Consider the following 26,838-nt stretch of genomic DNA (forward strand, 5'->3'; position numbering starts at 1 on the left):
AAAGTTTTGTCCCTGAAACATTTGTTCCTTTGGGCTATCTTTATTGCATTGTTGGATGTTGGGTGTGATAATAGTTTGGACCTGTGTCCCTGCCAAATCTCATGTTAAAATCCCCAGTGTTAGAGATGGAGCCTGGTGGGAGGTCATTGGATCATGCGGGCATATCCCTCATGAATGGCTTAGCCCTGTCCCCTTTGTGATGAGTGATGTCTGGTTGTTTAAAAGCATGTAACACCATAGCATCTCCCACTCACATACTCTCTGTCTCTCTCCCTATCTCTCTCTCTCTCTCTTGCTCCTTCTCTCACTATGTGAGACACGTGCTCCTCCCTCACCTTCCATCATGATGGTAACGTTTTGAGGTCTGGAAGCCAAGCAGATACCATCACCATGCTTTCTGTATAACCTGCCAAACTGTGAGCCAATTAAACATCTTTTATTTATATATTACCCAGCCTCAGGTATTTTTTATAGTAACACAAGAATAGCCTAACACAGGGGGTGTCATTTCATCTCAAAGTACCAGACTTTTCAGGAACAGTTGCATCAGATTTGATAACACTTAGCTTGATTCCAAATCTTGGATATCATAAATAAAGCAGTAATAAACATGAAGATGCTGTTATCTCTTCAATATACTGATTTACTTTCCTTTGAATAAATACCTACCAGTGGGATTGCTGAGACTGCATGGATTTTCTATTTTTAGTTTTTTGAGAAACCTCCATACTATTATCCATAATAGCTGTACTAGCTTACATTCCCACCGACGTTGTATAAGAGTTCCTTTGTCTCTGCATCCTTGCTGGTATTGTGGTTTTTTGTCTTTTTGATAATAGCCATTCTAATTGGGATAAGAAGATAGCTCATTGATTTTTGATTTGCATTTCCCTGGTGATTCATGATGTTAAGCATTCTTTCATATATTTCTTGGCCATTTGTATGTCATGTTTGGAGAAATGTCTATTCAGATCCTTTGCCCACTTTTAAATGGATTATTTGCGGTTTTTTTGTTTGTGTGTTTGTTTGTTTTGCTGTTGGCTTATTTGAATTCCTTTTATATTCTGGATACTAGCCCATTTTCAGATGAATAGTTTGCAAATATTTTCTCCTATTCCACATATTGTCTCTCCCATTTGTTGTTTCTTTTGCTGTGCAGAGCTTTTTAGTTTGATATAGTCTCATTTGTCTATTTTTGTTTCTTGTTGCTTGTGGTTTGAAGTTTTGCCTATAAAATCCTTGCCTAGACCAATGTCCTGATGTATTTTACCTATGTTTTTATCCAGTAATTATGTAGCTTTGGGGCTTGTGTTTAAATCTTTAATCCATTTTTTGTTTATTTTTATATATTGTGAGAGGGATCTAGTTTCATTTCTCTGCATATGGACATATAGTTTTCCCAGCAGCATTTATTGAAGAGTTTTGTTGTTGGCACCTTTGTCCAAAGTCAACTGTTGTAAATGAATGGATTTATTTCTGGTTTCTTTATTCTGTTCCTATTCAAGTTCTCTATTCTCTATTGGTCTATGTGTCTATTTTTGTATAAAGATCAGGCTGTTTGGGTTACAGTAGTTTTGTAGCATATTTTAAAGTCTGGTAACGTGATGTCTCCAGTTTGTTCTTTTTGCTCAGTGTTGCTTTGGCTATTTGCAGTCTTTTGTGGTTCCATATGAATTTGGAATTGTTTCTATTTCTGTGAAGAATATCACTGATGCTTTGATAGGGATTGCTTTGAATCTGTAGATTGCTTTGGGTAGTGTGGTCACTTTAAACAATATTAATTTATTCAATACATGAGCATGGGATATCTTTCCATTTTGGGGGAGTCGTCTTCAGTTTTTTTCATCAGTGGTTTGTAATTTTTATTGCAGAAATCTTTCATCTTATTGGTTTAATTTATTCTGAGGTTTTTTTATAGCTATTTTAAGTAGGATTGTTTTCTTGATTTCTTTTTCAGCTAGTTTATTATTCGTATATAGAAACCATACTTTTTTTTACTGCTGATTTTGTATCCTACAACTTCACTGAATCTATTTATCAGTTCTGAGAGTTTTTTGGTGGAGTTTTTAGGTTTTTCCATGAATATAATCATGTTCCCTGCAAAGAGCAATAATTTGACTTCCTTTTTTTTCAGTTTAGGTGTCCTTTATTTCTTTCTCTTGCTTAATTGCTCTGGCTAGGAATTCCAGGGCTATGTTGATTAAAGGTGGTAAAAGTGAGCATCCCTGTCTTTTTCGAGTTTTTAGAGGAAAGGCTTTCAACTTTTCCTCATTCAGTATGGTGTTAGCTATTGATTTGTCATATGTTGCCTTTATTGTGTCGAGGTACAAACCTTTTACACCTAATTTATTGAGAGTTTTTGTCATAAAAAGATAACGAATTTCACTGAATGCTTTTTCTACATCTATTAGGATGATTATATGGATTTTGCCCTTCATTTTGTTTAGGTAATGTGTCACATTTATTGATTTGCATATATTAAACAATCTTTAAATTCCTGGGACAAATTCCACTTGACCATAATGTGTTGTCTTTTTGATATGTTGTTGGATTTGGTTTGCTAATATTTTGTTGAGAATTTTTACATCTATATTTACCAGGCCTATAGTTTTCTTTTCTTGTTGTATCCTTGTCTGCTTTGATATCAGGGTAATGTGGGCCTTATAGAATGAGTATGGAAGAAATTCCTCCTCTCTAATTATTTGAAATAGTTTAAAAAACTATGATGGCTTTTCCTTAAATTTTGGTAGAATTAGCAGTAAATACAACCTGTTCTGAGATTTCCTTTCTTGGAGGCTTTTTATTACTAATTCAATTTCATTTGTTATTGGTCTATTCAGATTTTTTATTTTTTTTTTCTCATTCAATCTTGGTAGGTTATATGTGTACAGGAATTTATCATTTCCACCAAGTTTCCTAGTTTTTTGGCCTATAATGTTAATAACAGTCTCTAATGATCCTTTGTATTTCTGTGATTTCATTTGTAACTATATAGTTGGGTCTTTTTTTAAATCTAATTAGCCAGTCTATTTTTCTTAATTATAGAATTTAAACTATTTACATTAAAAGTTGTCATTAATGGGTGAAAAATGACTCCCATCATTTTGTTCCTGATTAGTTGGTTCCTGATTACTTTATATATCCTTTGTTTCTGTCTTCCTTTCTTATTGTTTATCTCTCTGTTTCAGTGCGGTTTTTTTGTTGTGTTTTATTTGTAGTGATGACATCTGATCTCTTTCTCATTTATGTATCTGTTCTATCAGTGAGTTTTATGCTTTCATGTATTTTCATGATGGTTCTTATTATCCTTTTACTTTCAGATGTAGAACTTCCTTATGCATTTATTGTAGAACTGGTCTAGTGGTGATGAATTCTGTTTTTCCTTCTCTAGGAAAGAAATTCTTTCTCCATTATTTGTGAAGGATAGTATTAATGGGTATAGTATTCTTGGCTTGCAATTTTCTTTTTCTTTCAGCGTTATGACTATATCTGCCAATTCTCTCCCAGAAAGTAAGGTTTCTGTTAAAAATCTCCACTGGGAGCGGTGGCTCATGCCTGTAATCCTAGCACTTTGGGAGGTCAAGGTGGGTGGATTACCTGAGGTCAGGAGTTTAAGACCAGCCTGGCCAGCAAGGTGAAACCCCATCTGTACTAAGAACACAAAAAAAATTAGCCAGGTACAGTGGTGTGTGCCTGTAATCCCAGCTACTCAGGAGCCTGAGGCAGGAGAACTGCTTGAACCCAGGAGGTAAAGGTTGCGGTGAGCCGAGATGGTGCCACTGCATTCCAGCCTGGGCTACAGAGCAAGACTTCATCTCAAAAAAAAAAAAGTCTTCTATTAGTCTTCACTTATATGTTAGATTCCCTTATATGTAATTAGATGCTCCTCTTTTGCTCTTTTAAAAATGCTCATTTTGTCTTTTACTTTTGACAGTTTGACTATAATGTGTCTAGGTGAGGACTTTTTAAGTTGAATCTATTTAGGAATGTTTGAGCTCCTTGTATCTGTTTGTCTACATATCTCCCAATACATGGGAACTTTTCAGCTTTCCACGTATTGGAAGGAAAATCTATTCAATGTATTTCATGGAATAGGTTTTCTATGCCTTTTTAAATCTCTTCTCCTTCTGGAATTCCCAAAATTTAAATATTTATTTGTTTTTAGTGTCCCATATGTCATGTAGACTTTCTTTTCATCTTTATACTGTTTTTTTCACTCTCTCTCTCTTTACATGACTGAGTTATTTGAAAAGACTTGTCTTCAAGTTCAGAAATTCTTTTTCCTGCTTGATATAGTCTGTTGTGGAAGCTCTTGATTGTATTTTTATTTCATTAATTATATTCTTCAGTTCTAGTATTTCTATTTGGCTCTTTTTTTTTTTTTTTTACAATATCTATCTTTCTTTGCTGAATTTCTCATTCAGATCATTGTTTTCTTGATTTCTTTGTATTGTCTATTTGTGTTATCTCTTATCACACTGAATTTCCTTTAGATCGTTATTTTGAATTCCTTGTCAAGACACTTCATAGATTTTTATGGGGTCTTTTGCTGTAGAATTAATGCATTCCTTCGGTGGTGTAGTGCTTCCTTGCTTTTTTAGTCTCTTGTGTCCTCATGCTGATATCTGCGCATTTAGTGTAAAAATCACTTCTTTCAACTTTGTGGAGTAGCTTTTGAAGGGAAAGACATTTTTCTATAGATCTGTCTATAGTATTACTTTGGTAGGGTACTTTGGCTTTTGTTCTGGGTGGGTTGTCTGGTATACTCTTCATTTGATTTCTTCAGCTGTAATCAATAACAGAGTTGCCTGTGAGTTCTTCAGTGGATTGGGCTGTGGTTATTTGTGGAGACTGTGGTGAGGCTTCACTGGGGACTGGGGCTCTGCATGGGCTGATTCTCAGGCTTTTTGTGGTATGTGCAGGTACTAGCAGTGATAACAGTCAGCTGGACAAGCCCATCTTCAAGCCCCTAGATGGTATGTGTGGGGTTGCTGTCAGTGGCAGTTGCCCTGGGCATGCAGTTCTCAGGCTTTGGGGAATGCACGTTTTGCCTCTCTGTATCCTGGAGGCAGTCCCCCTGATGTGCTGGACCTTTTGTTGCCCAGGGTGTAGGGCACTTCATGGGTTTGTGTGCCAGGGTTATGGCTGCATTGCTGGGTCCAGATGGTGTGACAACACTGCAGCATTCTGAGTGAATATGGAGGGATGTTGGAAGTGCATCAGGAATATAAAAACGCATAGGTTATTAGACAGGATGTAGCCTGAGATCAGCCCCATTCTCACAATAGTGGCATGCTGCAACAGCTTGGGTCTCAGGGCATGGGTGGGACCTGGCATAATTTCCCTCTCTAAAGCAATGTAGTTGTGTTTATTCCAGGCAGTTCCCTATACTATGCTCAGGGACTCTGGGTCCTGAGAAGGTCTTCTGTAGCTGGGATTGCAGGTGTCTATAGAGGGAATGTGGATTGTTGGGGATCTTTCACTTACCTTTTTCCTGCAATGGATTTCAGTCAGCTGCTTCGCTTCTCTGTTTGTGCTGCCATCTTGAATTTCCCTGCCTCAGAGGGTCCCTGTTACTTCCTTGTTAAAATCTAGTGTTCTCCCTTAGATGCTCTATTTTGACATGTGGTTATCTACTCACCGTTTTTGTTCTTTTTGTGTGCGTGTGTGTGTGGAGGGAACATGATGTGCTGAGTGCCTCTAGTAAGCCATCTTGATGACCTATGCCCACACATGCAAATGCTATTTGCAATACTGCTACTACATAATTGTACCATCAAACATGGATTCCAATAAATTTTGTATTTGTGTTTAAAAGACATACACACTTAAAAGAATAGTGTGTTTTTAGTATATCTGCTCTTATTGAGCAATTCCTGACAAAAGAGGATTTTTGCTTTGATTAGACATTGTCAGAGAGGAAAAGCTTTTTCTCTACCAGTTTAGGTTATGTTCTTGAGAGATATGCACATTAAACTGGCAAAAGACAGATTATTAAAAGAGAAAAACATTTAATTATGTATGTATACATGGGCGTTGACAAAGAAATGTGATTCAAGGAGGTAGTTAGAATTGAGCGCTTATATATAATCTTAATAGAGTACAGGGGAGGGCAGAGGGCACTTCTGGAAAAACAAATGACTTTTAGAGAAGATCAATGGACCCTTAGGAGAATAAATGATAGATATAATAGTTTTATGCCAATATCTGTTTCTCTTTCCAGGCACTACCTTGTGCTGACTTCTTCACGTCGATGCTAAGATTTGCTCCTCTGTGGTTGTGAAACTCACAGGGAAGGGATTTATAACAATGGGATTATTTGCAGGAGGCATTGCTTTTAAAAAGACAGAGTTTAGAAAAAGCCTCTTTCTGCAGCTGTTGATTCTCAAATGTCTTCAACTCAAAATAGTCCTTTATGCCACTGTGGCATATTCTGGACTCTTCAACATCAATAAGAAAGCACCTTCTTAGCCTGGAATTTCACGTCTAATAATTGAAAGAGCTTTCTACAGACTAGTTTCTGGCTCCACACATTTAAGCCTTGATTGCACTCTATCACCCACATAGGCCTGGGAACCTATCACATCACAACTTGTGACGCTGCACCTTTGCACAACCGTACTGATGAGCTGGCAAAGTGGATTTTGGGAAAATTCTTGGAAGCCATTCTACACTATGATGGCTAGCAACAACTGAACTGTGAGAGAACGGGAGTGTGAATTCATAAAAATACATTTTAACACATCCAAATTAAATGTATCCCCATCTCAACTTTCCCTTAGCTGGATCCTCAAAATGCCTGTGATCTCTCTAACACAATTTAAACAAGTAGTGTGGCAAAGAGGAAACTGGAATGAGATAAAGATGTGCTCTTAACCTATCATGGTTAAAATTCTTACTCTTGCAAATATCAGACTCATAACTGTGCAAACACTCCCTCACTGCCCACAACTTCAAGGTCTTGGAAGAAGCTGGTACAAGTAAGAGACCCTGAAAGCTCGAGCCTCATTGGCATCACAGTCAGTCTGGCCAGGAGGGTAATTCTGGAATTGGGAAACAATTGCCAGGATGCCTACAGAGAACTTTCGGTAGTTCAAAGCAATTTTCATTTATAGACCTTTAGAAAATACTGTTTCATAGGAGAAAATAAAATAGAAACAAGGGCATGGCTTTAGTTTCAGTGATACCTTTTTCTGTTCAGCATGTTTTGCTCTTAACCTCTCTCTTATATTTTAAATATATTTTATTTTTAAAAAATGTGGCCAGGTGCGGTGGTGGCTCACGCCTGTAATCCCAGTGCTTTGGGAGGCTGATGCAGGTGGATCATGAGTTCAAGAGCTCAAGACCATCCTGGCCAACATGGTGAAACCCCATCTCTACTAAAAATACAAAAATTAGCTGGGTGTGGTGGTGCAGCCCTGTCGTCCCAGCTACTCAGAAGGCTGAGGCAGGAGAATCGCTTGAACCCAGGAGGCAGAGGTTGCAGTGAGCCGAGATGGCGCCACTGTACTCCAGCTAGGGCAACAGAACAAGACTCCATCTTAAAAAAAAAAAAAAAAAAAAAAAGCACAATGCTGCCTAGCTATTAGATGAAAAAGAGAAGCTTTATATTAGATATCACTGAAAAGGCAGGGGTGAAGACTATTCCTTCCTTCCAAATTGGCAGACATGATCAGGCAGACATGATCTAACATCTGGAAAGAGAGACAAAGAATCACTAAGGAACAGAAAGATCTGGATAACATATACTGTTACTAATCAGTGCTGTTAGTTTAATAACGTATCAAAACACTTACTATTTTATACCTATGTTACTCAAATTCCAAGTTTGTATTTACATTTCTGCAATTTTTTATCCAATCATTTGCAGACAATATTGAGAATCAGTTATGCAGCCAAACCAAGAAATAAAAAGAACTGTAAGAAAAAAAAAATACATACAAAGAATCATGCTTATCTTTCCATCCCACTTTGAGTCAACAATACTTCATAGAGTCCTGTTCAAAGTGTCAAATTCTGTACCAGTTACTAGAAAAAATATTAACTAAACAGTTTGATAGTGTTAAAAATCACCAGATACAAATGTGTGTAGCTTTATGAAGAACTTGTCTTGTCAATGGAATTGTATTTCTCTCTGTGACTGGATAGCACACAAGTCACAGAGATTTATAGGGATGTATTGTTGAACCCATATTATCTACTTTGATATGCTTCTTAATTCAGCTTTACATGGATGATTTATTTTAAAAGCGCTGAAATGGGTATCGAAAATGTACTACCACTTTCCCAAATCAATGTCAGCCTGAAGTTTACTGAATTCTTCAAGTATTGGTCCTAAGTCAGATTCACAAACAGTCTGACTTATACAGAGTTGAACAATGACTACATATCAGCCACCCATATTTCCCAGGGAAGTGAAATTCCCCTTCCACTTAGGGCTGCCCAGAACTAGTTAATGGCCTCATCTAGCCACAAGGGGGCCAAGAGGTACAATTCCATGTTAGGCCCAGAAGCCACAGTCAGAAATACTTGGGGAAAGTTCTCAATGACTGCCCTATAAGTATCAGCATCTGTCGTTAGAAAATTCATTGCTGCTGAAATAGTCAAATTTCTTATATTTCTCATTCTAGAAACATCCCACATTATGTATTTCCTAATTACAATCAATCAAATTTGTTTGAATAAAGTTTTCTACCACCTGTTATTCAGAATGAACATAAGAAGTGACCTAGCTAGGTCGACATAGCCAGGTGCTAAAACTTCTAAAGCTAATACATAATTTTCAACCATTCTTGTTATAAGCAAGGTCATTTATTTGGGTATTAAATTTGTCCAAGCAATTATAATGAAATTTCTCCCCCAAATCCTTAACATATTATCTAGCTTAGAGGTCATTATCCACAGCAGTATTTGATATATCCTGCCACGATAGTAAAAATATGCAAATCTCCCAAGTTCATACTGCAAAGGGCATTGGTAGGTCTAATTTTACCATCAATAGTGAAAGGAGATAGCTTCAGATGACCCTAAATAATAAGATGTACAGCTTTTAACCTATCAAGGGTCTTTTTCCCAGAACTAATCCAGATTTTATAAAATACTGTGTGCCCCCAACTTAAATTTTTGTAACTGTATGAAAATTAATGTAAAGTTGAAAAAATTCATAAACTAATGATCTTGTAAGTAAAAGACAAATGCCAGTTATAGTCACTGACTGGATCTTTTTATGTGTGTCATGACTTGTAAATCTCTGCTATATTGCACATATTTTGGCATGTAAACCTTTAGAAAATGAATAAAAAATCAACTGTCAATATGTGCTAAACTTAAAGTAAAAATCATTTATTCTGTGTTATTTTAAAACCTAAAACACTCTATTGAAATCTGAAAACCAGACAGCACGTGAGCTAATAAACACTTAAATTTTATTTTTGAAAGCTGCTGCTTTTTTTTTTTTTTTCTTTTTTTGTAAATGAGATTTTCATACCGGCCTTGTGGAAATGTTTATAGTTTTCCAGTAGGTAGTATGAATCAACTGAGTTTCGTTTCTGTGTGCTTCTTTTATAGATACACTGTAAAATATAGCTTTGCATATGATTTCTTGATTTAAACAGCACAACTTAGTCTATGTCTTGGCTAGAAACCAATTAAATAACCACTGATGCAAGCAGTTATTACCTGCTTAAAAGGAAATCTGTGGTTTCCTTATTTAAACTGCTGAGTTTTAATGTCTATCAAAAAGGCTGTTATTGCAATGAATAATTTAGTCATTTCAGTCTACTAAACATTTTAATAGTACAAGCATGGATTTAAGGCTGTAAAATATATCTAAAGTTTCTCGTAGTCTCAAGGATCAGAATCATACTTGGAATAGTTATGCATAGATATGTTTACTCTTTCAAGTAATATATGTTTAAAGGACAATCGTTTGCAGTAATTATTTAGAAAAGGAAGACTGAAGTATCAAATTTAGTGAAAGGGGTTAGAGAAATGGTTGATCACAAAGGCCTAGAAAACACGTCTACAGATAGAAGACCCTTTTTAAAAAGATGAAAGGTCAATGGATTTAGAGATATCCGAGTGTCATTTCCTCTGTTTGTCCCTTGGTGGAGTTCTTGAGTTACTTTCTCCTTTTCTGTCAAACTGTTTTTATCTTTCCAGAACTGGCTATCATGTTTACTGTATTTAACCTTTTTCTCATATTATTGTGAATACAGCGTCTATTATAAATGAAAGCCCCCCTGAGATCACATCTCCAGCATCTACTTTGTATTCTTAACCATAAACTTTTGTTGTAGTTACTTCTCTTACTGTCTTTTCTTGAGGTTTGAACTACATCAGGGACCCTGAATGCTATTTTTCAGTTCAGCCAGTGAAATTTCTTAACGGCAAAACAGGTTTAAACAAGCGAGGTTAGTAGGTAAATTTTAAAAAAAAATCTACTGAATATTTTAAGTTTAGGGTAAGATATCTGGCACAGAAAATGAATCGTTTGTCAAGGTTTTATTAAATGCACATTAGAACGGGATGATATTTATATTTTAATCAATTTCATTTTTTACATCTTGGTTTCAAAGGGATATTTCCTTTTATTGTTCTTTTTGAAAAAGCCACTAAAGAAAAAACAGAAATGTCCATTTCAACATTCCCTCAAACATTTTGCTTCCTACATGCGATGACGTCTAATCACTCTGATCAATGCAAGCTTTAGGACACTGATCTCATTTTCTGTCTCCAGTTCTGGCCGCCAAAGCAGCAGCACCAGCAGCACCAGCAGCAACAGCAGCCGGCTCTTTAATTTATTGCAGCCGGTTACACTTTCGATCCCATTTCCTTCTGAACCCTTTCCTCTCAGGTTGAGTAGATAAATGCAGCCTCGGGTCTGAGAAGCCGGGCGGGGTTGGTGGGTGGGAGCGAAGCCGGATATCACATTCCCTCGGTGAGGTCTGGTACCGGGAGGGATTAAGTCTCCCGGTTCCATTTAATGAAATTGCTGAGCACTTGTGACACTGGCTCTAAGACTGCGGAAATGGGGCGGGGGTGGGGGAAACTGCTTCTCTCTTCCATTCATCCTCTGCGCCGGCGAGAGGAGAGAGTGTCAGCCCCTAGACAGGGGGCGGAAGAGGACGGGGAGCTCCAGCGGCCGCAAGGGCGCCCCGAGGGCTCCTCTCACCTCCCCCGTACCCCTACCCCGCCCATTTCCTTTGCTTGCCCAGAACGGCGCTGCAGGGCAAAGCCGCCGCCACTTCTTTGCTGCTCTGGCAGAAAGGTCGGAGCCTGGGACTGATGGGGGTGGGAGCAAAGCCAGCAGGCTTGGCCCCCGCAGTCTGTCCTCGCTGTTCTCCATGCAGCACACGTCGGACCCATTTCCCACGCTGGCTTGGCTCCGCCGCGAAGTTGGTAGGAATGAGAGTGAGGAGGGCGGGCTGGAGACTTCCTCCCGCTCGCAAAGAGGAAACCACTCCACTGTGAAGGACGCGCTGCAACTCCCTAGTCATCCGGGAAGAAATGTGCAGCGCGCTGAGGAAAAGCCGCCCACTCCTTCGCGCCCCCATCAAGTGTGCGCCTGGAGAGTGCGCGCCAGAGCCTCGGGCAAATGCTTTGAAGATGCGGAGAGGCTTATCCAAGTTTATGGTCTGGAGAGGGAAGAGGGAGTGCACAACGTTTCTGCCCACGCGGCTGCCTGAAGTTTGCAAAATCTTAGTAAGGCGATGAGGGGAGTGAGTGCACTGCACCATATTGCCGCGCATCGGAATGCACGGCGCAAGGCCGCGGAGTGGAGACGGCTTCTCCCATTTGCCTCCAACCTGGGAAAAAGGGGAACCAGGGTCGGAGGTTTGGAGGGAGGCAGGCGTTCCGATAAACCCGAGTTCTTGCCAAATGTAAGAGGGATTTGGCTTTACTGCCACTTAGCCAGCCGCGAAGGCGCTGCGGAGCCCACCCCCGCCCCCGGCTCGAGACTGCGGCGGTGCGCACTGAGACTGCGCGCAGGGCTTTTCTCGCTGATGCTGCAGATACAGAGCTGAGAGGTTCGGGTGCCAGCAGCGGGAGGGTTAGCGGGAAGGCCGGGTTCCCTGCCCTGGCCTCGGAGGAGGAGCTACCACCCCCGGAGTGATGCTGCTTTCACAGACTGGAAAATACTCGCCAGCTCCCTGACACACACTTACACACACTTCCATCCAACGCGCATCTACGGTCTCCCTGTAGGGAGAGCGTGGAAATCTCTGCCGCCTCTCCCTCCTCATTCCTGTTCCTGCGCCCGCCCAAACAACCGCGCGCTACATCTGCTTGTTGACTTTATTGGTGTTTGTCTTGTTTAAATCATTCTGCCTCGTCACCCAGGTCTCGTAAAGAATACCCACACTGAACAGATTTTATTTTTTCGGCTTTAAATTTTTCTTTAAGGGGAGGCCCTTAGACGTATATGGATACGTCAGGCGAACTGAAGACTAACCAAATCCCAGTAGCAGCCCTTTCTCTCTTTTGAGATGGTAAAAATTCTCAAATACCTCCAGTCCGTCTCAGTCCTCTTAATCCTAGCCGGGCCTCTTCGTTTACAGCCACTGAAATAAATGAGTAAATGGCTCAGTTCAGAAAACACAACCAGACCTGAGATCTGTTGAGGCCGGCTGCGGTGGTCGTGAATGAAAACTGGAGAAGCCTTGCTTCGGGAAATAGGGACAATCAAGTGGCACAAAGTCAAAAGGAGAGATAGGAAAGCTGGGGACACTTTGGTACACAAAGTTGCCATTAAAGTTTATTTCCCTTTTATCCAGATAGGTGACGCTACACTTTGCCAGTTGCTAAAGGCTGCGGGTTTCTGCTCAGAAAATAATATCGAGGTTTCCAACATGTGTTTATTCCCCAGGCGCGCACACACGGTCTACCCCCGTAAGCAAGCACGACGACAGGAATGTCAAGCATTTAAACGAAGACAGGCATCCTTCCCCCTCCACCCACCGCCCCCCTGCCCCCCGCAACCATCCAAAGTCTGAGCTCCCGAAAAAGGATCTTTCTCCCGCTCTCTGGAGTTTGATGTTCTGTCTTCACTACTGCAGCCCGTCATGGTTTTTCAGAACAGAGTGGCTTTCTGGGCGCTCGTAGGTTCCCCAGGACCCCGATAACCATGTCCTAACCAAGATGCTAAATCGCGAACCGGAGACACTTTCCGGGGGGAGGAGGACGTCGTCTGAGAGGGAGGGAGAAGGAGAAACCTATCCTGACACCAGCTCCGAAAGCTCTCACGCGTGAACTGGGCATTAGTCAAGGGAAGAGGAAATTTACCAGCCCGAGGGAGGGAAAACAAGTCCCCCAGAGAAGACGGAGGCACTCGCTGGGGAGGGGGACTGGGCTTTGGCTTAAAGACGACTGGCTGGGATTGGGCACACTTTGAGCGGTCCCTGGAGCTGAGGCTGGGCTTTCCCGAGCGCGGCGGCTGGCTGACGCTCCCTCCCGCCTCCTTACCCCGGGCCCTCCTTCCTCACTCTCTCCTAGTGTGTAGTTTCGGCGGCTCGGCTGCTACTGCCGCCGCCGCTGCAGCAGCAGCGTCAGGGACAAGCCTGATCCGTGAGCGAGCGAGCACCCAGCAGCAACCACCACTTTGGGCAACTTGCGGGTTTCCTGCTCGCGGATAGAGAACAGGAGCTTCCCACTAGCGGTTCAGTGTCTCCGAGCCGCTGCAGCCCGAGGGGCGGCGGGAGCGCCCGCACCAGACTCTCCCAGACGCGAAAAGGGACTAGACAACTGCGGAATTCACCAGCCGTGCCAGGGCACTTCCGAGGCCACAACCGACTGACACTTTTTCTCCCCTTGGCAAACTGGATTTTTTTTTTTTTAAGCTACTTGGCAGCTGTCTCTGACTCCACCTCCCCCTCCACCCCCGCCCGAAAGCCTTTGGCTTTTCTTCAGAAATCCAGACAGAATTGGGCATCTTTGTTAATTGCCGTTGGGGACGCCCGGCCGTGCGCTTTCGCCGGCTAACGTCGCCTGTGCTCCGAGCCTGGTTTGCTCACCTTTGAACTGCAAAGGGATCAAGTTCAGCTTGAGTTCCCTGCATTGGGACTAAGAGGAAAGAGAGAGAGCGTGCAAGAGAGCGAGTGGGAGAGGGGGAAAGGGGAAAGGAGAGGAGGGAGGAGAGAGAGGAGGGAGGAGAGAGAAAGGGAGGGAGGGAGGGAAGGGATCGAGAGAGAGCGGGGAGAGAGAGAGAGAGGCTGCAATCTCCTCCCTGAATCGCGCACAGCGCTGCAGATCCCACTGCTCCGACATGCGGGCCGAATGCAGGTGAGAAAAGGCACGGACTCTGCGGCTGCGAACCCAAACTTGGGCACCACACGGTGCGCACGGCTCAGCCTTCGCCCCCGTGGGCGAAAGGCTGCTGCGGTTTCAGGCGGCTGCTTCGTGACTAATGACCTTGCGCAGAGTTGTTAAGAAAAAAGAGAAACCCGCGCTCTCCAGGGTGAGAAGGGACTGACTCTGGGCGTCTCTGAAGATGGCTCGGGCTTCTCTTTGGCGCGCCGGGGGGACCCGGACACTGACCGCTCTGTGACGCGAGTAGTCTCCACTGCACCGTGCCCGAAGCGACGTGCCGGGGGATTTTTCATTCTCGATCTGTTGACTGCCTCCCTCGCTGCATGAGCAGAGTCGGAGTTGAGACTGGCTTGTTGCTGGCCCCAGCGCCTGGTGCAGGAAGCGACTCACGTTTGTCTGGGCGGCCGGAGCCGGAGCAGAGCCTGGGTTTGGAGTGAGTGCCTGGAACGTGAATTGGACTCAACTCGAGTAGCAGCAAAGACCAGCGGGCAGGCGGGGGAGGCTGCAGGCTCATTCCCCACCTCTTCCCAGCCCCACTGCCCGTCTGCCGGAGCGGTTCTGGCCCCTTCCGACAGAGCGGGGACGAGAGCCGGGGATTCTCCGCCCGCTGCGGGAATGACTCTGGGTGGGGGGGCCGCCGTACCCGCGGCGCGCAGTGTCCCGTGAACTGTGAGTACTGCGACTGAACGGCGGCAGGCGAGCGGGCGATTAGCACCCATTGCATGAATTATGAAACAATAACTTTCGGAAGAAGCAGGAGGAAAAAAAGAAGCATCTATCGCTGCCCTCCCACCCCCATTCCCGGCCAACTCTCCGCGCCGCTTTTGCCCCCTCCCTCCCCTCCCTCTCGCTCCTTCCTTTCCGGGAGAGGGGAGAGGACTGGGGGGAGGGCAGGCGGCCGGCCCCGGAGGAGGGGGGCGCCGAGGGGGCTGTGGTTAGAAGGAGCAGTAGCAGCAGCAGCAGGAGAAGATGCTGAGGATGCGGACCGCGGGATGGGCGCGCGGCTGGTGCTTGGGCTGCTGCCTCCTCCTGCCGCTCTCGCTCAGCCTGGCGGCCGCCAAGCAACTCCTCCGGTACCGGCTGGCCGAGGAGGGCCCCGCCGACGTCCGCATCGGCAACGTGGCTTCAGACCTGGGCATCGTGACTGGATCGGGTGAGGTGACTTTCAGCCTGGAGTCCGGCTCCGAGTACCTGAAGATCGACAACCTCACGGGCGAGCTGAGCACGAGCGAGCGGCGCATCGACCGCGAGAAGCTGCCCCAGTGTCAGATGATCTTCGACGAGAACGAGTGCTTCCTGGACTTCGAGGTGTCGGTGATCGGGCCCTCGCAGAGCTGGGTGGACCTGTTTGAGGGTCGGGTCATCGTGCTTGACATCAACGACAACACGCCCACCTTCCCGTCGCCCGTGCTCACGCTCACCGTGGAGGAGAATCGGCCGGTGGGCACACTTTACCTGCTGCCCACAGCCACCGACCGCGACTTCGGCCGCAACGGCATCGAGCGCTACGAGCTGCTCCAGGAGCCCGGAGGCGGCGGCAGCGGCGGCGAGAGCCGGCGCGCCGGGGCGGCCGACAGCGCCCCCTACCCCGGGGGCGGCGGGAACGGCGCGAGCGGCGGCGGCTCGGGAGGCTCCAAGCGGCGGCTGGACGCACCAGAGGGCGGCGGCGGCACCAACCCCGGCGGCCGCAGCAGCGTGTTCGAGCTGCAGGTGGCGGACACCCCGGACGGCGAGAAGCAGCCGCAGCTGATCGTGAAGGGGGCGCTGGACCGCGAGCAGCGCGACTCCTACGAGCTGACTCTGCGGGTGCGCGACGGCGGCGACCCGCCTCGCTCCTCGCAGGCCATCCTACGGGTCCTCATCACCGACGTGAACGACAACAGCCCCCGCTTCGAGAAGAGCGTGTACGAGGCCGACTTGGCTGAGAACAGCGCCCCGGGGACCCCCATCCTGCAACTGCGCGCAGCCGACTTGGACGTGGGGGTCAACGGGCAGATCGAGTACGTGTTCGGGGCGGCCACCGAGTCGGTGAGGCGGCTGCTGCGCCTTGACGAGACGTCCGGCTGGCTCAGCGTCCTGCACCGGATCGACCGCGAGGAGGTGAACCAGCTGCGCTTCACGGTCATGGCCCGCGACCGCGGGCAGCCCCCCAAGACCGACAAGGCCACCGTGGTCCTTAACATCAAAGACGAGAACGACAACGTGCCGTCCATTGAAATCCGCAAGATTGGGCGCATCCCCCTCAAGGACGGGGTGGCTAATGTGGCGGAGGACGTTCTGGTCGACACCCCCATCGCTCTGGTGCAGGTGTCCGACCGAGACCAAGGCGAGAACGGGGTGGTCACCTGCACCGTGGTGGGCGACGTGCCCTTCCAGCTCAAGCCAGCCAGCGACACCGAGGGCGACCAGAACAAGAAAAAGTACTTCTTGCACACCTCGACCCCTCTGGACTATGAGGCCACCCGGGAGTTCAACGTGGTCATCGTGGCGGTGGACTCAGGCAGCCCCAGCCTCTCGAGCAACAACTCCCTGATTGTCAAGGTGGGAGACACCAACGACAACCCGCCCGTGTTCGGCCAGTCGGTGGTGGAGGTTTACTTCCCTGAGAACAACATCCCAGGCGAGAGGGTGGCCACAGTGCTGGCGACAGACGCAGACAGCGGAAAGAACGCCGAGATCGCCTACTCGCTGGACTCCTCTGTGATGGGGATCTTTGCCATCGATCCCGATTCTGGGGACATCCTGGTCAATACCGTGCTGGACCGCGAGCAGACTGACAGGTATGAGTTTAAAGTTAACGCCAAAGACAAAGGCATCCCCGTGCTGCAGGGCAGCACTACGGTGATTGTGCAGGTGGCTGATAAGAATGACAATGACCCTAAGTTTATGCAGGACGTCTTCACCTTTTATGTGAAAGAAAACTTGCAGCCCAACAGCCCTGTGGGGATGGTCACCGTGATGGATGCTGACAAGGGGCGGAATGCAGAGATGAGCCTGTACATAGAGGAGAACAATAACATTTTTTCTATTGAAAATGACACGGGGACCATTTACTCCACAATGTCTTTTGACCGGGAACATCAGACCACGTACACTTTCAGAGTCAAGGCTGTGGATGGGGGAGATCCTCCCAGATCTGCCACAGCTACAGTCTCGCTTTTTGTGATGGATGAAAATGACAATGCTCCCACAGTTACCCTTCCCAGAAACATTTCCTACACTTTACTGCCACCTTCGAGTAATGTCAGGATAGTAGTAGCTACAGTGTTGGCAACAGACAGTGACGATGGCATCAATGCAGACCTGAACTACAGCATTGTGGGAGGAAATCCCTTCAAGCTGTTTGAAATTGATCCCACTAGTGGTGTGGTTTCCTTAGTGGGAAAACTCACCCAAAAGCATTATGGTTTGCACAGGTTGGTGGTGCAAGTGAATGACAGTGGGCAGCCTTCCCAGTCCACCACGACTCTGGTGCATGTGTTTGTCAATGAAAGTGTTTCTAATGCAACTGTGATTGACTCCCAGATAGCTAGAAGTTTGCAGACCCCACTCACCCAGGATATAGCTGGTGACCCAAGCTATGAAATTAGCAAACAGAGACTCAGTATTGTCATTGGCGTGGTTGCTGGCATTATGACGGTGATTCTAATCATCTTAATTGTAGTGATGGCAAGGTACTGCAGGTCCAAAAATAAAAATGGCTATGAAGCCGGCAAAAAAGATCACGAAGACTTTTTTACACCCCAACAGCATGACAAATCTAAAAAGCCTAAAAAGGACAAGAAAAACAAAAAATCTAAGCAGCCTCTCTACAGCAGCATTGTCACTGTGGAGGCTTCTAAGCCAAATGGACAGAGGTATGATAGTGTCAATGAGAAGCTGTCAGACAGCCCAAGCATGGGGCGATACAGATCCGTTAATGGTGGGCCGGGCAGTCCTGACCTGGCAAGGCATTACAAATCTAGTTCCCCATTGCCTACTGTTCAGCTTCATCCCCAGTCACCAACTGCAGGAAAAAAACACCAGGCCGTACAAGATCTACCACCAGCCAACACATTTGTGGGAGCAGGAGACAACATTTCAATTGGATCAGATCACTGCTCTGAGTACAGCTGTCAAACCAATAACAAGTACAGCAAACAGGTAAGATGTATCCCAAATATATTTAAATATCCCAGGGAGGGCTAATAACTCTGAGACAGATTATCTTCTGTAAAGTTTTGTCCTCTCGTTTTTAAAATTATTAAAATTTTAACAGTAGGAATTTAATGTTAATTTTTGCACCATTAATTTAGCAAAGGCCATCTACAAAAGGTATACCACTGTATTTTGCAAATTAGAATTAAGTTTCACTAAACTACTGAAAGAAGTATTCAAAGTAGGCAGTGTTTTGCAGTTCTCTTTGCACTTGACATCCCTAATTCATACTACATTTTTTTGTTTCCAGAATTAATATGTGTGTATTACTTAGACGGTTAGTTTTCACCTGAAATTATTTTCTTCTGTGGCAACTAAGTGGATAATTACATCCAGAGAAAAAGTTTCTAAAGTTACTGCTGGTGTCTGTGCAAATTGGATACCATAAAAGTTTTAGCTATGTTATTTACAATGCAGGATTTTACAGATAAATAGATGCTGATTCATGCAGATGTAGTACTAAGTCTGAGATATTGAAATACTGACTATTTGGATGAAAATGCTGGTTTAAAAATATTTACTGATATGCAAATGTCATGCAAAACTCCACTTTCAATCTTTTATATCTATAATAATCGATACCTATAACAATTAGTGTTCTATAATGATATGCAATTACCATTTGCATTCTTCCTGTTTGGTATTAAAAGTTTGCAAACAAAAATACATTGCATGAGCTATTTATTATTTAAGCCAAGTAATGAAAGTATTCACAATTGATGTACTGTGTGCAAGACTATTTTGGCATGCATTATGATATATTGAGAATATAAAGATTATGTGGAATATTTGACATAATAGTTTCTCAGTGAAATGTAGAAACAGTAAAAAATGCATATATTCTGAGGCGGAACTTAAGCAAAACTGAAATTTATTTTTGAAAGTTTTCCTTGTGTAATACAGAATCCTCAGAAAGTTTAATTTGTATATCCACCAAAGTTTGCCACACAGCAAACGAGACCTTTTGGAAAGGACTGTGTCTCATGGTACAGCAACCTCAGCTAATAAAACATTACGTATTTCTTACTGTCAGAACCCATCTCAAGAAACACAGTTATGACTGTCAATCTAATTTCTATTAAATATGCTTTGCATGTGGAATGTGGAATCCGAGAAGAATTGAGGCAAAGGAAAAAGTTATTTTATAGCCTCATTGAAGATGTTATAGAAAGAGATATTAATTCTTAATTGCCTTCATGATTATTGAAATTGGTATTTTAAATAAATATTTTCTGTATATAGTACTTTACAGTAGCTATTTGGATAAGGAGAAACAGTCTGAATATACTTTTATATCTAATAACAAATGCAATCCAAGAAAACACCAGCTCAAACTGCATTTGCATTAAATGGCTTTTGAAAATATGTCCTTTGGTGTATGTGAATTTGAATTATTTATTTATTTTAAACCAACATTTGACATAGTGGAATGTTTATATCTGTTGTATTATTGTGTTACATGGAAGTGAGAAGCTGATTTTTGTGTTGTTTTGGTGCTTTTATCAGTTTTGTAAACAAGGAAGATTCTAGCTAAAATGGTAGCACTTTTTACAGATTAAACACTCAAAAATAAACTGAGATTTGTAGACATTTCTCTAGAAAATAGTAACACCTAATGCAAAGGAATGTGAAGAGATCTGTCTGCAGAATATTTACATCTCGGTTCTTATCCTAATGGTACTTCTGTCCTGTGTCTGGATAGCATTTGCATTCTAAATTGTGTAATCTTATGCTTTTGAATGGACATATCAAGTGACACTTTTATGGATATTTTATGCAAACACTTCATATGTTCTGTGCTGTTACTTAAGCTTCATTTGGCTCATCAGATGAGGTTAGCTCTATATTCTTGAATATTTAAAACAGCTAATATCAAGACTGTTGGCATCCTGTTTAAAAGGCAAAGTGATATGCTTATAAATAAACTAATATATGGTGTTAGCCTCTTAACTGAGTAAAGAAGTCCACATTCCAAAAGAGAAAACCCTCAAAGCAATTGGAATGAATCACACAGTTTGCCAAAAGTGACTCTGGAAAACTTTTCTGTCATTACGTATTCAAAAGAAGTATACACTTTTAACCACAAGTAAATAGCTGACCTAAAATGAAATAAAGGCAGATGAAACACATTCCCCTTAATGTAATTGGTAATAGTAATTGATATGTTTCATCTCCTCAATATTGCTGTCAGAGGACAAGGGATCCATTTACAAAGTTACATTCTGTTTTGACATCTGACATAAATGGGATCCTTTTTGTTCTGCTTTTTGTTTGTGCCATGAGTAGACAATTTCCTATTTTTATTTTTAAAATATATGACCTTTAATTTTTACAGAACTGCCAACATATATTTTCTTTGATTAAACCTGATGTTCTAAAAGAAAAAAAAGAATTCAGGGTTTCGCGGGAATTTCCTTCTTTTGATAAATGGATTTATCTAAGGTAAAACTAGACCGTTGTATTCTTTCAATTCCATACAGCAGGGTCTAATTTAAAAATTGAGATTTCATTTTACATAAAGCCTTCATTTTATTTATAGTTTTCCTGAATTGCCTTATTGCAGTTCTTTATTTGTGAAAAAATTAAAGTGATGTTTCTTAAAAGTGTTCTTATCTTCATGAAAATTAGACATTTTAAAGTGTTGTACCTAAGTCCTGTTGTTTTCATTATAATAGGTTAAACAGTTTTGTAGAAATGAAAGTTTGTAAATAATACTCTCCCTTAACCTCTTACTTTTTGTTTTGTTTACATAGACTTGAGAGCCATTCAAATCAAGCTTCTATAGTTACTCTTTGGCAGACTCTAGGAAATGGGTGTGGTAGAGTTGCTGGAATTATTTCCGAAATTAACAATTTAGAAAAACTCACTGATGATGCAGCCCAAATTTTCATAGTTCATACCTTTGCATTTCAAACAAAAGCCTTTGCCCTCAGCTAAATAATGTGTTTAGCTGAGCAAAATGTGGATGATTGAGAGCATTACTGAGATTAAGTATCCACCTTTCTGTTTCATTCTTCCTTGGTAAACCTGGTCTTGGTAGTTGTTAAACTTTTGTGAACTAGAAGTACAACTGTGTTTTTCATTCACAACATAAAGGTATATGCATTCTATTTTTCTGTTTATTTTTAAGTCTCCGGTATTTTACTATGTGCTAAGCACTTTTCAATTTTCTTTGAAAATAATGTAATCCCCCCAAAGAGTGATAGTATGAAAAGTACAGTTACTATTTTGCTTATTATTCTCGAATTCTATTGAGCTTATCCTTGATATGCTGTTATTTAGATAATGCACTTACAAGTAAAAATTTTATTGTATTTAGTCAATGGAAAGTAAGGTAATTTATTTTTGGCAAGAACTTAGTTTGAATAAACATCCATTTTAAAATCCGTTTGCAGCTGATCCTGAATTACAAAAAATTTACATTAACTTCAGTGACAGTTTCACAGTTTGTCTTCATAATGTTCTCTTTAATGATCGAATTATGTTCAATATATTCATTGTACACTTAGTGAAAAAATATGGGAGAAGTTTTTTTTTAATTGCTTCAATTTTGGAAGCAAATGATTGACTTGCTGTCATCTATTAAGCAATAAGAAAACTAAATGTCAATTCATTTGTGTGTGTGTGTTTGTGTATACATATATATATATAGAGAGAGAGAGAGAGAGACAGAGAGAGAGAGAGCATATATATATTCTTCAGTGGAAATGCATCTACAAAGTGATGCCAACCATAGCTTCCAGCGCTCATTCTGTAAGCATAATTTTTACAATGTGTTTCTCCTGTCTATAACCAAGGATGTTTTCATAAGGCATAATGAATCTGCATATGGTGAAATTTGTGTTACATTTGGCCTGATACCATAGGCAAAAGACTAATAGCTGATGGAAGTTAGGCTGTGTCTTTAGTCATCTAGTAAAGCAACATTATCTGGATCTCTGGATGTCTACGAAATAAGGAAAAGGTCATCCATTGCTTTGATCCGCAATGAATTTGCAAATTTATATAGAAGTCCACATGATTATTTGAATCTTATCCAAAACTTATCCTAAACCAATTAATGACTTAGATGTAAGACCACAAAGTCAGTTTAAATATTTTAATACACCATCTAGTACAATAAATATGGCAAAATCATTTTTTCTTATCTTTCTTTGAGTAATTACATATGTCGCATGTGAAAAAGTGTGAACATGGTTTATATCACAAACTCTGTACACACAGAGACATATACACACATATTCGTGTATACCATTTATAGCTGTATTAGTCTTTTATTTAGTCATGATGTTTATAGATTAACATGTGAAAAATATCTGAACTTAAACATACGCCGTGTTGAAATAAAATATACTATAATCAACAGCTTAATGACTGTACATGAAATCACTAGCATCATCACATTTTAGAATTACAAGGTGTCAAACAGTCCCCTCATTTTAATAGAAGAGGAGACTGAGGCCCAGCATGAAACAGTGACTTGACTGGGATTACAAAATTGTCAGGGATATAATGTGGACTAGAGTCCAAGTCATGGAATGTAGTGTCCAGTATTCTTATTTATCTGATCATACTACTTTTGGAGGAAAAAAACTGAATTTCTGTAACTTTCTCTGTATGTATTTTAATTGCAGTAGAAATCTGTTGAAATTTACTTACTTATTTATGACTATATATTTGGCTATGAAGATTGACATCTTTACAATAGACTATAATTCTGCTTTAGGCTCCAGTTCTTCTGTGTAAAATTATCTGGGAAAATATAATTCAAAATTTACAGAATTTTAAAGAAGTTAATAATTCTTATCCCTCATGTAGGATTGTAATTGATAACATAGAGTAAAGCATCTTAACATGGTTAAGAACATATATTCTGTTGACAGAATTTTTAATATTAGCAGAACAATGATAACAGACATAAGTTCCTTCCTAGCATTTAGAATATTTCAATACAAATTCATTTAAATAGAAAAGAATTAAAACATTCTACACATTATGTATGAAACATTTTATGCATTCTAATTGTGATAATCTTTTATCTTTTCCATCAATATTGATAATTACTTTTGACTTCTGGGCTTGTTTGCATTTTATCAACTTTGCACATACATTTTATTTTAGTAGCATCCTTAACACACAGTCATGCACGAATGTTTTCTCTTAATTTATTTTCTAGCAAGTTTTTAGAAGAATATGACATTTTGTTAATTTTCAAATGGATTGCTTCCTTGTTGGGCAGTTAGCCAATCTACTGTACTAGATTCTAAATTTGCAGAGTGATAAAATATAAATTATTGAATTTTATTATTTTACTATTAATTTTAAAAATAAAATCTGAACTATTTTAAAAACTAAATATCATGTGACAAAGCCATTACTTCAACACAGCAATCTACTCTATTAAACATGTTAACATCTTTTCTTTCCTGGGAGGATGTGGTGGTGGAGGTTATGTAGGAGATTTAGTATAATTATATACAGTATTTTAAATATATATATAACCAATTTTGTTTACAATAGTCATGTATAAAGAGTGTATAATCGATTTCTAGACTATGGCAAGGTTTCCCATTCATTTATTTACTATGACTCTATAGAAATAGTAAGAGCTGTTCCCGTGTATCTAGAGTAAGCTTTGCTTTTCTTAGTTTTTTTTAAAAAACCATAGAATCTTTTCTAAAGCAGTGACTCTTTTGCGGTACATTACACAGTGCTTTATTTAGCATTAGTCTTGTGGGAAAAATCACATTCTAAGAAGAATTGAGCTGAAACCACTAAAACTAATCTTAATTATCACTTCTGGTGAATTAATGTTTTAAAGGCAGAATCAAGGTTTATTTTCAGGAATGTAGTGATGTTTGTATTGAACTCTAATGCTGTGTACAAACAAAAAGCTATTAAAGCTCCCAAGTAGGATTCCTCTGACAAGTTAACTTCCCCCACTCTCAAGTGTATTTATTATTTACAAACACAAAATTGGCATTAAAATTTTTCTCCGTTCCTAAATCTCTACTAAAGCTTTCCAATTGGGCATAAGACACTGGGGAAAATTTCTTTATCGATTTTTTTTTACCTGCATAAATCTTTATTTTCCTTCTTTCAGATGCGTCTACATCCATACATTACTGTGTTTGGCTGAATTCCACTCTAATATGATGCTCCATTATGCACCATACTGTGATGACCTTTCTACTCCGAAACCTGCTGGAGCCTGCCCTTGGCCGTGGGGTGTCAGCCAATCACTGCTTGTTCCACTTGTTGTACATTTTATTTTCGAGTCTTTTTCTTTCTCATATACGGAAAAATAGTATGAAAATAAAATAAATGTATGAAACAGTATTAATGCAGAAATGTGCTACTAATGGATGTCTGAGTCACCAGGAATTCCATTCTTAAAGAGGCGGTTAGCACCTTTTAGACTTAACAGTGACGTCTTTAAAAAAATCCAAAAGCATATTGCAACAATAAGTTTGAGACTTTGTGTGAACAAAGGGAAATTCAGTCTCTTATGTCTTTGTCTTTAATACATTAAATACTGATTTTGAATAAAAATCTAAATTGATCAATATTTTTACGTGCCATGTAATCACAGGCCTGTCAGATAGTTTTGTTAGAGTGAAGGATAATATATTTTGCTCATTCTGTGTGTGTATTTTTAAATGCTGTTTTGTGTGTTTGTGTGTGTTTTCACACACACACATATATATATATGCTAGAACTTCGAGCAATATTTATAAAAATATTGTGTGTAAAACAAGTTTGAGAAATTAATTTTTTATATTTATAATGGGCACTGTAATGGATTGATTTTTTTCTTAATCTTGAAATAGTGACCACAATATTTATATCATTTTTGAATTTATTTTTTAATTCTTTAAGAAAATTTAGAACTTTTCACTTTCATTTGATAAAGTCACTGTAGTCACACCGGGAAGGAATATGTGCCTTTCTGTCCTTTATGGACTACGTTTATCAGAAGTCCATATTTATTAAACATCCTATTTGATGTCAGATAACGTAAACTCAAGCAGCTTCAAAGAGTTCAGCATGTTACATATTACTGAGAGAGTAAGTGACTGAATTTTAGTTGTATAAGCAATATTATAGGTGGGTCAGGGAGTCCTCTGGATGGCCCCTCTATCTCTTTATGTTTGTATGTTTATGTCTTTATTTGTTATGTCGTGTTTATGAGCCTAGAAAATAAGTGTTCCATATGTAAAGTTTAATAATTTTGTAATACATTTACCAGGGTGTCTGCCCTATTGAAATTTTCCACAAATTTGGGAACTAAGAATGCAAAATTCTCAAGATTTTTTGGTGAATCACTCTCAATATAAAAGCCATTTAAGAAAAATAAATAAATAAATATTGGAAGGACATTGGAAGTGATAGGAAGTGCACTGTAACCCCTGTGAATCTCTAATGTATATGTGAGGATTTTTATTTTATAAGCTGTGTATTTAATCTTGCAAAAGGGAAATTTTCAGAAACATCACTGCAAGTACAGTAAGATTTCTGTATAAAACTTAATTATCCTCAACCTCTCATTTTGTTTTGAACACAAGGACTAGTGTAAGAAACTGGTGAAAGGAACCTTACCAATCTCTGCTTCTTGAAAATGCTGTTTTCCTCATTCCAAGTAGTAAACGTCACTAGATATTCTTCAAATGTAAATCCCGTCACAAGTCACATCAACTCAAAAACAAATTACAGAAAAATCACAGTCTAGAATTTTGGGTTAATTTAATGTGCAATCACATAGAAGTGATATTTACGAATACCTTCACAAAGAAGAACATTGTAAGTTAGCATTTTCTAAACAGGTTGCAACACACTCTTGAGGTATGAATCAATTTATTGAGTCTCTACCACAATTCGAAAAGTACAAAATAAAATAGAAAAATTCAGAGTACATCACCCCATAGTAAGAGTAATATTGTCTTGTGCAATTTTTCTTTCAGTTGTGTTTGCGTGGAGGTGTGTGTTTCTGTTCTCGGTTGCTATGTTAAAAATATATCTTACTGTGGAAGCAGTCGAAAAGGTTTGAGAACCAGCACTCTAAGACTGGGGTAGGAAGTTATGGCTATTTACTATTATGACTGGAAAAACATAGTAAATCAAAGCAAGAAAAAAAAAATGCTAACACTCTCAAGGATTTTAGTGTACTATTAAGCTGAATCAGAATGATCAACAGCATGCTGATTACAGCAACATTTATCAACAGCAAAAAGCTTTTGAGAAGTCTGTTACCATTCCTCTACTATTCTTGTGATTAAAAAAAAAAATCTTTGAACACGTACCATTGGTTTATTGACAAGATACAGACTCCCAGTC

At 40.9% G+C, this 26,838-nt stretch overlaps 1 protein-coding gene across 6 annotated transcripts in view; it reads left to right on the top strand.

Moving 5' to 3' along the window:
• The first annotated feature begins 14,587 nt into the window (after nt 1-14,587).
• The window catches only part of PCDH7 (protocadherin 7), a 423,894-nt gene continuing 411,643 nt past the window's right edge, over nt 14,588-26,838 (top strand). For 5 of the 6 annotated variants that reach the window (XM_054485432.2, XM_054485433.2, XM_054485437.2 and 2 more), the window contains exon 1: nt 14,588-18,450. In XM_054485432.2, coding sequence (XP_054341407.1) covers nt 15,277-18,450 — 3,174 coding nt within the window. In that variant the 5' untranslated portion in view covers nt 14,588-15,276. Of the gene's footprint in view, nt 18,451-24,607; nt 26,795-26,838 lie in introns of those variants that run through there. The other variant, XM_054485439.2, reaches the window with a different exon arrangement.

This window comes from Pongo pygmaeus, chromosome 3, assembly GCF_028885625.2.
Source record: "Pongo pygmaeus isolate AG05252 chromosome 3, NHGRI_mPonPyg2-v2.0_pri, whole genome shotgun sequence".
In the NCBI taxonomy this organism is placed as follows: Eukaryota; Metazoa; Chordata; class Mammalia; order Primates; family Hominidae; genus Pongo; species Pongo pygmaeus.